Raw genomic sequence first — 13,209 nt, 5'->3', positions numbered from 1 at the left:
AGCATCGTATCGTTTTGTCAGCAAAATGCATTCGAACCAGGACCAGAGAACATCAAAAACAATCCCTTCACGCATCTGTGATGCGCGTTTGCGTGATGTTTGCTGATGAATCATTTATTTAATTAACTCGGTGCCTCGGTGGTATAATTCAATCAGCCCTAATAAAAGCCAGACCTCGGCGCAGGCACACAAGGGAAAAGCCAAGGAAAGGGCACTGTGTTCTGTGTACTTCCTGGGCCATTGCCGGGCCACTCCGGGCCAGTGTTTGTCTTGTGTGCGTTCGTTGGTACTGGAGAAAATCGGGATGGCATCAACCGGTGAAACAGGAGATGCGGTCGCGCGAGATGCTTTCGCTGGAAATCAAAACATGAGACGAAGGGAGAGAGAACGGCGGAACACACATCGCGTGCAGTTGTTTATGCCTCCCGGTCGGTCGGTCGTTCGGTCAATGGTCCTTATGAGCTCGATGATGATAAAAGCCCCTTTGCGCGATGCTGAAGGAGCATGCGAGAGATGGTGGACAGGGAAGCTGCTGTCATCTCCCAGGGAAGCCGGTGATGTGAAAGCTGAAGGCTGCAGGCTTCGCATATTTTTGTTTCGTCGGAAATGTGGTGCAGATATTTGCTCGGCCAAGGAACGGCCAGCCAAGGAACCATGACGATGATCGGAATCCAAATGGATGCTGAGAGCACTCTCAGCACAAGTGGGAGATCGTTTGAATTCCAATTAATTCAACCACCGCCATAGATCGTGCCAACAAAGAAGAGTGCTAGAGAGTTAGAGATAGCAAAAAAAAAACAAACAGCTAACTTGCAGCTGGAATGTAATGCCGGGGGCACGGTGACGTACGTAAGATGCAAAAATAAATTTGAATTAATCGTCTCCCGGTTCCAGCATATGCCAAGGACACGTTTTATGGGGATTCTATCACGAGAGATGGATCGATTCGGCGAAATTAGTCAACTATAGCTCAGCTTGTTGATTAGGGTGCTATGGACTGGAACAACTGGTAATGAGAACCAGCCGGATGTCTGCGAATAATAAACAATATTGCAGAATCCGCTTAGACGACATTTTGATTGTGTCCTGAGCTAAGGAATTACAATAACATTGCAAGCTGCGGTGTGGCAGTATCAGTTGATTGTCGACGTATTTTGCAACCAAATGTTGTCCGAAATTGATAACCTAACTGATTAGTTTGTTATTCTTTTGTTTGACTTTTCCGAGCTTTCCTGATTCTCAATCATAAGCTCGTAATATGTGAAGCAAATAAATCGCAGTTAATGATACAATGTTTTCTTCAGTGAACAAAATGTTTCTGCTTTCGATGTTTAGTTCACAGAAAAGATAAGCCATCATTATCTTGTGCCATTCGTAATTTAGCAACTAAGTAGTAATCAATAAAAAATCATTAAGAGTTCCACAAATAGAGGTGAGACTCGCCGTTAAATAGATTAAATAATATGATTTGATTAAGTACTTGCTTCTGTGGAGGATAAAAGTGGTATGATGGTGTGAGTATCATAAATCTATCCATTTCAATTCACATCTGATAGAAAGGCAACATTCTCCATGCCATTAAACAGTATCAAAAAAACATTTCTGACATTTATGCTATTTGCTGTTTCAAACTCAAAGCTTGCTCCCGGAACGACACTTTCTCTCCGAGAACATTCCAACTAAAGATCGCCAATCTACCAAATCCAGCCGTTCGACGAGATCAAACCAAACAACCCCGAACCGAAACATGGTCCACACTTTCATTTAAACGATAAAAAAACGACGCGCTCCTGGGTCAACCAGAGCAACCTAAATCATCAGCAAAGTGTCTCGTGAATTCGCATCCCGCTCTAAAGTCGAACCCATTTTGCCCATCGACCATAATTTGCCAGAAGCCGCTACACAACATAACCCATCACGATAATGAAGCTCTTCGCTTGCCAAAAAAAACACCATAAAAACGCCACCATTCGTCTGTCTGACCCGAGGAAAGCCGGACCTAGATACACTCGCGTCGCGTATCATCCACCAGCATCAGCACGATCCTCCTCAGCAGCAGGCTGCTGTTCGAGATCCGCGGCGTGCGCGCGAGAAGTCAATAAACAAATGAGCGGCCAATAAAAATGGCCGCTTCGCAGCTCATAAAAATCGTTCGTCATGTTATGTTTCGCCGTTCGCCGATGCCAAGCCAGGCGCATAGTGGCGGCCGCGCAAATAACTAGATTACACGGAAGCTTTTAAGACCCGCGCTCCCGTGCACAGCATTTTCGGAGGCCTCAGGACAGCCGGAGCCGGAGACGGAGCCGGACCTACGTGCTCGCCATCCTGCGAGTCGTTTTTGGGGGGTTTTTGAGGGATTTTTTGGGACCTCAAATCACGAACACGGAAAGGCACCAAGCGAAGGGAATGTTTTAAGCCACCGTATCATTACGGTCCCTCCTCGACAGACTGTGCCGCTTCCCTCCAGGCACTCCCGACCTCTAGGGGGCTAATGGAAGGTGGCGTGTCGCGTGCGTACGGCCAGCTGGTTCCCGTTCACCTCCGATCCCTGTTTTCTCTTCGCGATCTCCTCGGGCGCGCGCGCGCGACTTAGAACAGTCCAACCGCCCATAGGAGAGAAAGAGAACGGAAAGGCGATCGAGAGAGGGTCAAATGAATGGCCTGGGCCGGGGTCGTCGCAAAATTGCGGCACCGGGAGGGGCGAACGAATCGAATCGGCGGTGAAATGGAGTAAATGGAGTAAGTATAGCGTGTGCACGAACCCGCCCGGTACGGGTCAACTTTTTCGGTGGCGCTGCGATGCTACAGACATTCCTAGCTAAGCTCGGGGGCACCCGGAGGGTCTTCTGCTTCTGCTGGATCCTTGCAACACACGTTGGCCACCGTTTGGCAAGTCACTTTCTCGAAAACACGAAGCGTGCACATCAACGGCAGCAACACAGAGAAGAAAAAGGAAGGGAATGGGGGATTCAAAATCAATTGGAACTGGTTTAATGGCGTCGATAAATCAATCAACCACGAGCGCAGAACCGCTCGATCGCAGAGAACCGCTCGATCGCTGCCACCAATAATAATGATTTCGGCGGTGAAAACGGGTTGAAGCCTTTCGCGCAAGCGCCAGGTCGCGATCAAGACTTTTGGGGGGAAGGGGGGGGGATAGTTTCCTGCCATGAAGGGAGAGTAGCTTTTCCATCCCTAATGGACCCCCTTTGTCCGCTGATAGTCCGCGGTGCTGCTACTGTCGACTTATGGAGGGAAAATGCCGCACCGGTAGAAAAGTTCTCCTGCTCACTACTCCCTTCTCGGTGCGTGCCAGAAAGCGACGAACGAAAAAAAAAACGGGACATGTACGGACCCCGAGATGCTGTGTGGACACGTGGAAAAAGCGGGGAAAAAGAACCCAAAAAAAGTGGACGTTCCGTTCCCGAACACAAAAGATCAGCGCACGCGCCCTGACCGAAGTCCCGGGGATCGTAGCGATTACGATCGCCTAATGCCAGTTTGGCGCGTTATCCTCTTCCGTTAACCGGTGTTAAGGCTGGGGTGCCCTGTTTTGGGGGCCACTCGCTCGCCTTTGGTTTCGTGTTTTTTTTTTTTACAAGTTTTCTAGCCAATCCGCTAACTCCTCGTTCGCTACTCTGCTTGCTCTCTATCTCTTCTTGCCATCATTCAATCACACGGTTTGTTTTATATTTTTACCAGTTTTCTTCCACATTTTTTTCCACCGACATTTCGCCATTCCGGCACTATCGGCTCTTCTTTTCCAGTCCGTCCCTCACAAAACAAGTGGTTGCGCGGATTGTATAGTTTTGAATACCACACGTGCCTGTGTATGTGACTCTTTTTTTGTGATTAATATTTCTCGCTTCGTGTTCGATTCCTCTTCCCGTTTTCCTCCTACCGAGTGTTAGGTTCAAGTTCTGCGTGTCACTCTTCTGCGCGGTGTATTCGAACTCCTTCAGGGTCTGCTGCTAATAGAGTGAGTTGCTTTGGCGCGGTTAGATTGGACCACGTTCTTCTCCGCTGGTCTGTTATCGTTTTGTTTTTCTTTCTCTGCTGCTTTGTGCGTGTTTTCTATCTTTCCTCTATCGTGGTGTGCTCCCCCCCCCCCCCCCCCCCCCTCCGGTCAGTACCGGGCCTCATTGTCCACAACTACTACTCCTTCGGAACACCTTCGCTCGGTCTTGATCTTGGCAGGTCTATTTTAGGATATTTAAATCGTTCACCTTCGACGCCTTCGACGCATGGTTTTACTCCTTCCTCTTCATTCCTTTCCTATCCTATCACTCCCACTGAGACTCAGCCTCAGGAATCGATGAGCGGGAATGATTATGATTTGTTTTCTTTCCGCCTTGCCGCCACCGGTGGAGGTTTTTGTTTCGTTTCGCTCTCTTATTGCGCCACTTGTCCGTGGGGTGGGTTCGGCCTTTCGGTCGCCATTGTTGCGTTGCGCTGCGTTCACCTGCGCGCCAGGTCCGCGATTAGAGCCGTCCGGCCGTGTGCTCACGCTCTCCTTGTGCCTTGAATTCGCCGGGTTAATTTGTCAGATTTGATCAAACGAGTCTCAATTGTGCAGCACGAGCAGCGGCACGAGATGTATGTTGTCTAGATCATGCTGGGATTTTTTTTGGGGGGAATTTTTGCTGTAGCCACATGTTGAATGCGTGGCTTTTTTATGTGAATTTCTAAAACGGCATAAGCATAACTCTACCGTTCCTCAGCACAGCAGCCCGCAATTTCACTTTGAACTGTTTTCTATTGTTGGAAAAGGGAATCTCAACGCTCAGACAGAGAGGTAGAGAGTGTATTGGATAGAGATTTGGTTCGACTTCTACGAGATAAGTGGCATTGTATCGTACACCAACCTCCTTCGTTGTGCGCTCTCGATCGGTTCACGCTATTCGCGCCCCGATCGAAAACGGGGAACGTTACGGAACCCCTGTCCCCCTCGCTATTGACACTCGCAATAGCATAAAATCATACGTAAAATCATAAATGAAACATCATCGACGCGCGAGCCGATCATTGGGATGAAGAACGGACACGGGGAATCAGTCGAACGGTGGTTACTCGATCCCTCTCGCACTCGCCAGGACCCAGCATTCACGAACCGAACCGAAAACAATCGGTTGATTGATGCGAGTGCGAGTGAAACACGCGGTGATGGCTCGCGATGCGCCACCAACCAATCCGGCGGCGGACAATCCCGCGTGAGTTGCCTCTTCCCTCTGACTTCAACAGACAAACGGCGCTGTCGACCCAGAGTGGTCGCCGGTTGGTTATGAAACCACCGTTCTGGGTCACTTAATTCTCTTAATCCAGCTTCCTCGTCGTCTCCTTTTCCAATCCTTTCAACGATCTCACTCCACTCCAATCCACTCGACTCGACTTGGTATGAGATCGTTTTTCTTCTTCTTTTACCCTTTATTAAACATTACCATCATTCCCCTCGCCCTCCTCCCTCTGCTTGGGCGTGAAGCTGCGGTAATCCACCGTCCATCAATCTCCATCGGGATCGGCTTCATCACACGCCACACGGCCACGGCATATTAGAGTTAGAGACGTGGAGCAGCTAAAATATTTTCCGTTTCACCGGGAATTTGAATTGGGAACCCGAGCGAAGCGAGGCGAGGCAAGCGTACTTGCCGCCGCAAGGCTGTTAGAGTCATTCCGTGGGGAGGCCTTTTTTTTTTGTTTGGTTTCTCTCGTCTCTTAAGTGTTCTCAATTGGACTGTTTTACGATCTAGAACCTAGAGCTGTTCGAAGACAGTGCCCCGAGAAGACGAGGCGATGACGATGAAATGTGTTCTCAAGCGATAGAAACCATACAAGCAGACCAGTCTGTTAAGGTGAAAACGGATTTACTAGATCCCACTGCTCATTGCCGATTCCGCTGGTACGCAAATTTCCATCCAAGCGCAAGGCGCATCAGGAGGACGCGCAAAGCTATTTATCATCGAAGCAAAATGATCTCTCGATAATGGAGCGTTCGATTTGCGACCAAGAATTTGCTGCTTTCCACCTTAAAAGGAAAGCATTATGATGATGATGATGATGATGCTGCTGTGGATCGATTGGTTCGCTTTCATTGGAGCGCTTGCTGCGCGGCTTGAAAGTTAATAATTAATCTTTCGAGGTTCGAGCCCCAAAAACGCGCCCCGAGGAACGGATTATAAGAAGGAGAAAAGACGAAGCTGTAACTGGATGTGATGCGAAAGAGTTCTTGATAGAAGTAGAACATGATCACTGTTGATTTGGTTAGTGAGAGGACGGTCGTAGAAGTCAGAATGAAAGTCATTTGGTTAGAATATTTAAAATACAACTCAATTTTTATAAAGAAAATCTTATCCAGGAGGCAATCAAGATAATTGAACAAATGAAACGCGGTTTTTCTGCTCTGAATGTTTGTAAAGATGTTTTAAGAACATCACAAATTCGGTTAAGTTACTGCAAATAAATTATGAGCCAAGATTAATTAACAAACGCTGAACTTTCTAATGATAAAAAAAACTTTGTTACATGAGTTCGATTAGTAAATAAAAAAGGATAATGAAACCTGCTTTATGCTTGGTTTGATCCTTCCGTTGATTCTTCCAGAGAAATCAAAACGAAAACATGAAAATAACTATTTCCTCTCGAAACGATAAATGTTCCAATTCGAATTTATATCTAACTCCAGCTCTTGTTTCGAATGCAAATCACGCTCCGACCGACATTAGGGAGGCCTGGATGGGCGCGAGTGGTGGATTAATATTTTATATCTCGCTTCGATTCGCCAAAAAACTTCCATCAAACAAATTGACATTGATCGCCTCCTCGAGAGCCGATGGCCTTTAATCATTAAACATTCATATCTGCACCACCACCACCACCACTCGGTCGAGTCCCCGATATCCCTGACCATTAGCCACCATAACGGGTTCGTCCTTGAGGATCGCCTCCTACCAATCAACGTGCGCTGTCGTGGGGCCGTGGGGCAAAGCACGCACACACGACCACAATCGGTGCCAATAAGCTCAATTTGGAGCACTGGCAGGTGGTGACGTAGAGGGAGGAGGGGAACGACAAAACAAAATGTACGCAAAAGCAACCCCACTCTCGACGTCACCAACATCGACGGGCCTAATCAACCTTAACTGAGCGCAACCGTCGACCTAGGCGATGACCGGTGGAATTAGAGACTCCTTCCTTTTGGCCATCCATCTCCTCCATCCACCAATATGTTGGCTTTTCTCCCCCTCTCTCACTATCGATTGATCGAGATGCGAGATTGACAGCGTAGTGGCACCGCCGAAATCGAAGTGACATCCATCGTCAGCAGCCTTTTCTGCGAAGAAAGATAAAGTCGTGCTCTGCAACAAGTGGACACCTCTCAGCCTCCACACACGCGCACCTCCTGTATCGTAATGCGAAAACATTGTTAAATGAGGGACAAAATCCCCCGAAAACGGAACCAACGCCAGGGCAACACCAGCGCAAGTGCCACATTGGCAAATCGCGACTAGAAGAGTCTGAACCGAGCTCGACGCTTCTGCGGATGCTGGTTTGAAGGAATTGACAGGCCAAACCGGGTGTTGGCCGAATTAATGTACCCTTTTCTCCTCTTGTTAGCCTCCTCCCACTCTCTTTCTTCCATTTTATCATGAGGAATTTACAGAGTTTTCTGACATACCATTAGCATTGATTTCCTTCACCATAATATTCATCAAAATACTGGTTTGTGGCACATTTTTCCCCCATTTTTTGTTGCTGTTCCTGGATTCGGTTGCTTTTTCTTGCCGTCCTCGGCCTGCGCCTGTCTCCTGATCGGCTCGACATTGGTTGGTCAGGCTTCAAACCTTCCAACCAGTCGCGGGACCACGGACGGACACTGGTCAAGATCATGGTTAATTTTTTTTTTGTGTGTTCGGTGCTCGCTTGTGCCGTGCACGATATATTAACGCGTACTCTTTCTCTTTTTCTCTCTGAACGGGTCAGTTTTTGTTGTTTCTACAATGTTCTCGCCCCGTGCCCCTGGTGGAGGCTGCATGACTAGGCTGAATGCTGCTGTTGCTTCCCCCGCTTAGTTTGATATTTTGCCCGCGATCACCATCGCGATGGCAGGCAAGATCGGGCTAACGCGAAATGTTAGCCCCCCAGAATGGCGAGAAGGCCGAGTAATCTCACACATCAAAAAAAAAAAACCGAAAACCGAAAAACGAAAAAAGAAAAAACACGAGAAAAAAGCAACAAAAATGCGGTACCAAGAAACAACAAATGTCCGTCCGTGAATAAAACAAAGTAGAATTGAAATATGTAGAGCGAAATCAAATCATCAACGTCGTGGACCGTGCAGGAGGAGCAGGAGCAGAAGGAGGCAGAGATGGAGAGATATAGAGTGCGGTTAGGAGCGTGCAAAGCCTGATCTCGTATGAGGGCCAGGGGGTTGCGGGAAGAGAGAAAAAAAACCAGATTTTTCAGCCAATAATATTCATAGCAGAGCGTACCGAATGCGCGAAACGAAGCATTAACAAGCGTAATCGGCTCAAATGGTGCGGTACATGGGCCCCCGCGGGGGGCGGGTGTGTTCTACGGGTCGGGGAGCTCAGCTAATCCGCGTTTGGCACACGTTTGGTCCGTGAATAGAATAGCCTTGTTTGGTTCACATTCAAAACCGGCCCCGTGCGTAACGTGGCGGAAGTCAAATGAAGAATTTGATATGATTTGCCAGCAGCGCCTTTTTGCACTTGCTGCCCATAATAGCTTGGCGTTCTGTTTCCATGCTAGTGGTTTTTAGTGTTTTGCCTCTTTTAACGACTGAACACCGATAAGGTCCAGCGAGTGGAATGATTGCAAGCAATAAACGCTATCAGGTTTTTTGGGGGTCCTTTCATAACGTCATAATCGTTAAACACGTGCTCATCGGTTACCTGCCGCTGCTCCTGCTGCTATTCGCGGTCTTATCGCTACACATCGCTACTCGGGAAACGCGGTGCCATTGATTTGCATACTTTCGGGGACTTTTCCATGATCAACTCGTTTCCTGAACGACCACTCTTCCTTTTCTTTCCAGATAACTACGGATTAATACAGCGGTACGCGTCCGGGTACGATTGCAAGCACGAAAAGTGCCAGTACGAGAGCCTGCACGAGCACTTCCACTGCCACGACACGTTCTGCCGGGGGAAGGTGCTGTACAAGAAGTACGAAATCATTCGCCACCTCAAGTGGCACAAGAAGCGCAAGGAATCGCTCAAGTACGGCTTCTATCGGTTCTCGTCGTCGGACGACTGCAGCATCCAGTATGGCGCGTGCCAGCATAACTACAAGCACACGCACTACCACTGCGTGCACGAGAACTGTGATAAGGTGTACATTAGCACGAGCGATGTGCAGATGCACGCCAACTACCACCGGAAGCACGAGGCGATCGTGAAGAATGGGTAAGACTTTAGAACCAAATCGAGATGAGAATTTTAGGGAGATTTTAGAGACTATTCTTCTCTCCAGCTTCCAAAGGTTTCGTGCGACGGAGGACTGCAATACCGAGTACTGTGCGTTTCGGCATCAACGAACGACACATTTTCACTGCCGCCGAGAAAATTGCAAATACACTTTCAAGAATAAGGCGGATATGGGTAGGTCTACCGCCATTTCTTCCTCTACGAATGGATGCTAAAGATTTTTCCTTCGCTTTGCAGAAAAACACAAAACCTATCACCTCAAGGACGAGATGCTGCTGCGTGATGGTTACAAAAAGTTCCTTAAATCGGAAGATTGCACCTACAAGGATTGCCGGTTTTCACGGGTCTGCAACCACATCCACTGTATGCACGAGAACTGCCACTACGTGCTCCACTCGAGCGGGCAACTGTTGAGCCACAAGCGAAAGCACGAGCGCATGGACACCGAGGTAGACTATCGGCGATTCCAGATGGCACGCAGTCTGCTTACCAAGCTGAACGGATCGTCGAAGGGGGAGGAGGCGGAATCAGCACCGAGCAAGTCAAGGGCTAGCACGAGAACGCCCGATACGACACTGCACGATGATAGTTCGATCTCTCCGGGGCCATCATCTGCACCAGGGACAGCGACTGCGACCGTCACGGCGGAAACTCCGCCGAAGAATCCGTTCCTCGAGCTGCTCTCCGTGATGGCGGAGATAACGTTCCGAGCGCTGCCACTGCAGATGATGTACCATATGCGGTTACAGCTGCTACAGAACATGAGCTACGAGCACGTGTTTGCACCGGAAAACGTTGAAATGCTTCGAAGTCTCTCGCTGATGGGGTCTTTCGAGGAGAGCTATCTGCATCAAATGTATGGTGGAGCGATGATGGCCCCTGGGTTACCAATGCCGAACCTCCACAATCCGCCAGTGCCAAGTGTAATTAACGGCGTTGAACGAGTGGCTGGGGCTAAGAGGAAATATAAGCCAGAGGACACTAGTGCGGACCCAACAGAAACATTCACCGTGGATGGTCCGCTCTATATGAAGAAAGAATCACTCAGTACCACACCACCGCGCTCAAAGTTGCTATCGAATCCATCGGTTGACTATCGATTGCTAAAAAGGGAAGACAGCGGTGGTGTGGCGGCGTGTGCGACGACGAATCCCACGACAACTCCTACCAGCTCTCGAAGATCCCCGCTTGAGGGCGGCGTGACGGACCGTGACCGGGCATTGCTAGAAACGGCCAACTTCCTGCAGTTTAGCTCGAGTAAAACGCTTTTTAACCGCAAACGGGGACGTCCACGAAAGAACCACGTCATGGAAGTGTACAATAATGTAAGTCTTAGCCTTTCTCTCTCTGTCATACTCTCTCTCTCTAGCCTTACTATCTGCATCTTCATCACTCGCCCATTAACAAGCTAACATTCCCAATCTTCTTCTCACACATCGATTAACGCACGCTCGGGCGGACAGGACAGGCAACCTATCTTATCACTCCACTAACCACCGGGTCGGTGTTGATCGATCGGTATGGATCGGTTCCTTCATCCAATCATTACATGCCAATTGTGTGATCATCATCGTTGGCGGAACACAAACCGAACCATGTCTGTATGAATCGCAATTTCAATCAAACCCACCAAACCCCGCATCGTAGGTTCAGGATTCTCCGCAAGCCATATTCACCAGCTTTAAGTTGGAGAAGAGTGACTCGAAGCTGACGGGCGATGTTCCGCCTCCCGCGGCGATCGCCGCACCCTTGGAGGGACTAACGGCACCGAAGGAAGCAGAGCGAATTGCGGACCTTCGTCTTGGGGCTCGTACTCCTTCAGGCCGACCCGAGGCGATACCAGAAACGTGTAATCCGATGCACCCTCCTTCTCTTCCGCCATATGTTCCTGGGAGTTACCTAGGTCCACCGGCCACCGTAAACAATCTAGGTGGGCTTGATTCGGCCGGGATTTTCGGTAACTTTTCACAGCTCCTAGAGCGCCACATGCGTGAGGTGAAACAGGAACCAGTAGCCACCATCACACAATCGAGCGTCGATCGGCGAGAGAAGGTTTGTAAATCTGTGCCTCTCTTTGAAGAGAAATTCCAACCATAAAGCTAACGCTCTTCTCTTTGCGAATTTCAGAACCGCAATCATCTAAAGTGCGTTGTGTGCGAGAATCTGTTCGAAACGTTCGCCGACATTAAGAACCACGAGTGCCGTGGTGATCGTGCTGCGCTAGAGAAGCCTTTGCTGGCGTTTCCGCCAGCACCTCCTGCCTACGCCGGTCCACCGATGATGGATTATAGTAGGGGATCTTCAATGATGGTGAGCATACCGCACCTGTCAGCGCCCCCACCCATGAAGGATGCGACCTCGTTGGTCAAAACGGCTGGAACGTTCTTCCCCGATGTGAATGCCAACAAATTAAAGTACTCGTGAGGGTACTGCAGGATGCTCAGAAACTTTGTTACATAAAGATGTGTACTATTGAGATAGATTATAGAAAATTATCCTGAAAGGGACACCATATGACGGGCCATAAGAGAACTATCTAGTAATATAAACACAATGAAAGACATAATAAATTGTACAGCATTATAGGAATATACTGTAAAGAAAACAAATTAAAGGAATTAAAGAAATGAATCACGAAACGGAATAAGAAAATGGCTAAATCGTTTGGGCGAAAGCATCCGAAGTGGCTTCATCCGGCGTCGGCATAAGTATGATCTCGAAAACAAATGTTGCACCAACTACAACCCTTTATCAGTAATCGCACAATGCGCTGGCTGATAGGATCTTCCCCGCTTGTGACCTCACGCTAAGGTGAGAAAGAAACGATCACAAATTCGTCACCGCATTTTCTGGAGAAACTTACAAATTGGTCAAGTAAACAGCATGTTGCGCCGTGCGTAGGGCGGTGTACAGCGTGGATAAACATTTGCATATCAACATTCCGATCGCTGCACATTCGACGGTATTCGACGGGTGAATGTGTGAAACGATACACTGCGCGCCAACCGTAAGGCAGCTATCCAAACATCGACTAATGCCGCGCAAGGAAAGATAAGCCAGCGAGCCAGCCACCCAGTGACTACCAGCTGCCTTTGAGATGCGCGGGAAAGGGAGAGTTGGTTGTGGAAAGAAACTCATTCATTGAGACGTGGGAAGGGGGTAAAGTTGCCTCAAACTATTCGAAAGGAATGTTTTCACAATTAGGTCAACTTTTTCATAAATACATCTTCAACCGTAACCGTGAATTTTTCTCGATCGACATGTTATCCACTAATTCTAACCAGGATCAAACAGGTGACAAACTGTTCGATCAACCCACTCGCGATTGATGACGTCACTGCGGTGGTAGTGAGTAGCGCGCGCACCCCTTTTTGACCAACACATCCGGCACGGTCATAAGCCATCGGAACGTACAATCGAGTGGGTACGCGCCACCAGGCCGCGTCGGAGTTCGGTCCGGTGCCGTTTGTTGCTGCTAGTGTAGTGTAGGGTTATTGTTTTGCTCTTTACGATCGTTTAGTGGTGTTGATCAAGTGGTGCAGTTTAAGTGCACTATCTCAATGGAATTGTGTTACTATCAGTGCGCTGGCGTGACGATAACAACATCTTTATTGCTCCGCAAGAGATCTAAATGTGCTTAAGGCTGTTCTCGTTCGAGAACTACTTCAATGCTCGTCAGTGAAAGCTCTACCAGTGGTCGATAAAGCATCGCGAGTAGCATTGCAGCATAATCAGATGCCGCAGTCAAGATAAGGAAGGTGTGAAA

The 13,209-nt window shown here is 48.6% G+C and overlaps 1 protein-coding gene across 1 annotated transcript in view; it reads left to right on the top strand.

The window, feature by feature from the left end:
• Window positions 1-12,074, top strand: part of LOC126571119 (uncharacterized) — an 18,700-nt gene extending 6,626 nt beyond the window's left edge. The window contains exons 2-6 of the mRNA XM_050229392.1: window positions 9,053-9,422; window positions 9,490-9,617; window positions 9,681-10,768; window positions 11,091-11,495; window positions 11,571-12,074. Coding sequence (XP_050085349.1) covers window positions 9,053-9,422; window positions 9,490-9,617; window positions 9,681-10,768; window positions 11,091-11,495; window positions 11,571-11,867 — 2,288 coding nt within the window. The 3' untranslated portion in view covers window positions 11,868-12,074. The remainder of the gene's footprint in view (window positions 1-9,052; window positions 9,423-9,489; window positions 9,618-9,680; window positions 10,769-11,090; window positions 11,496-11,570) is intronic.
• Window positions 12,075-13,209: the final 1,135 nt, after the last annotated feature.

This window comes from Anopheles aquasalis, chromosome 2 (assembly GCF_943734665.1).
Source record: "Anopheles aquasalis chromosome 2, idAnoAquaMG_Q_19, whole genome shotgun sequence".
Taxonomy (NCBI): domain Eukaryota; kingdom Metazoa; phylum Arthropoda; class Insecta; order Diptera; family Culicidae; genus Anopheles; species Anopheles aquasalis.
Note: the sequence above shows the minus strand (reverse complement) of the source record. Positions and strands in the feature narration are given on the sequence as shown.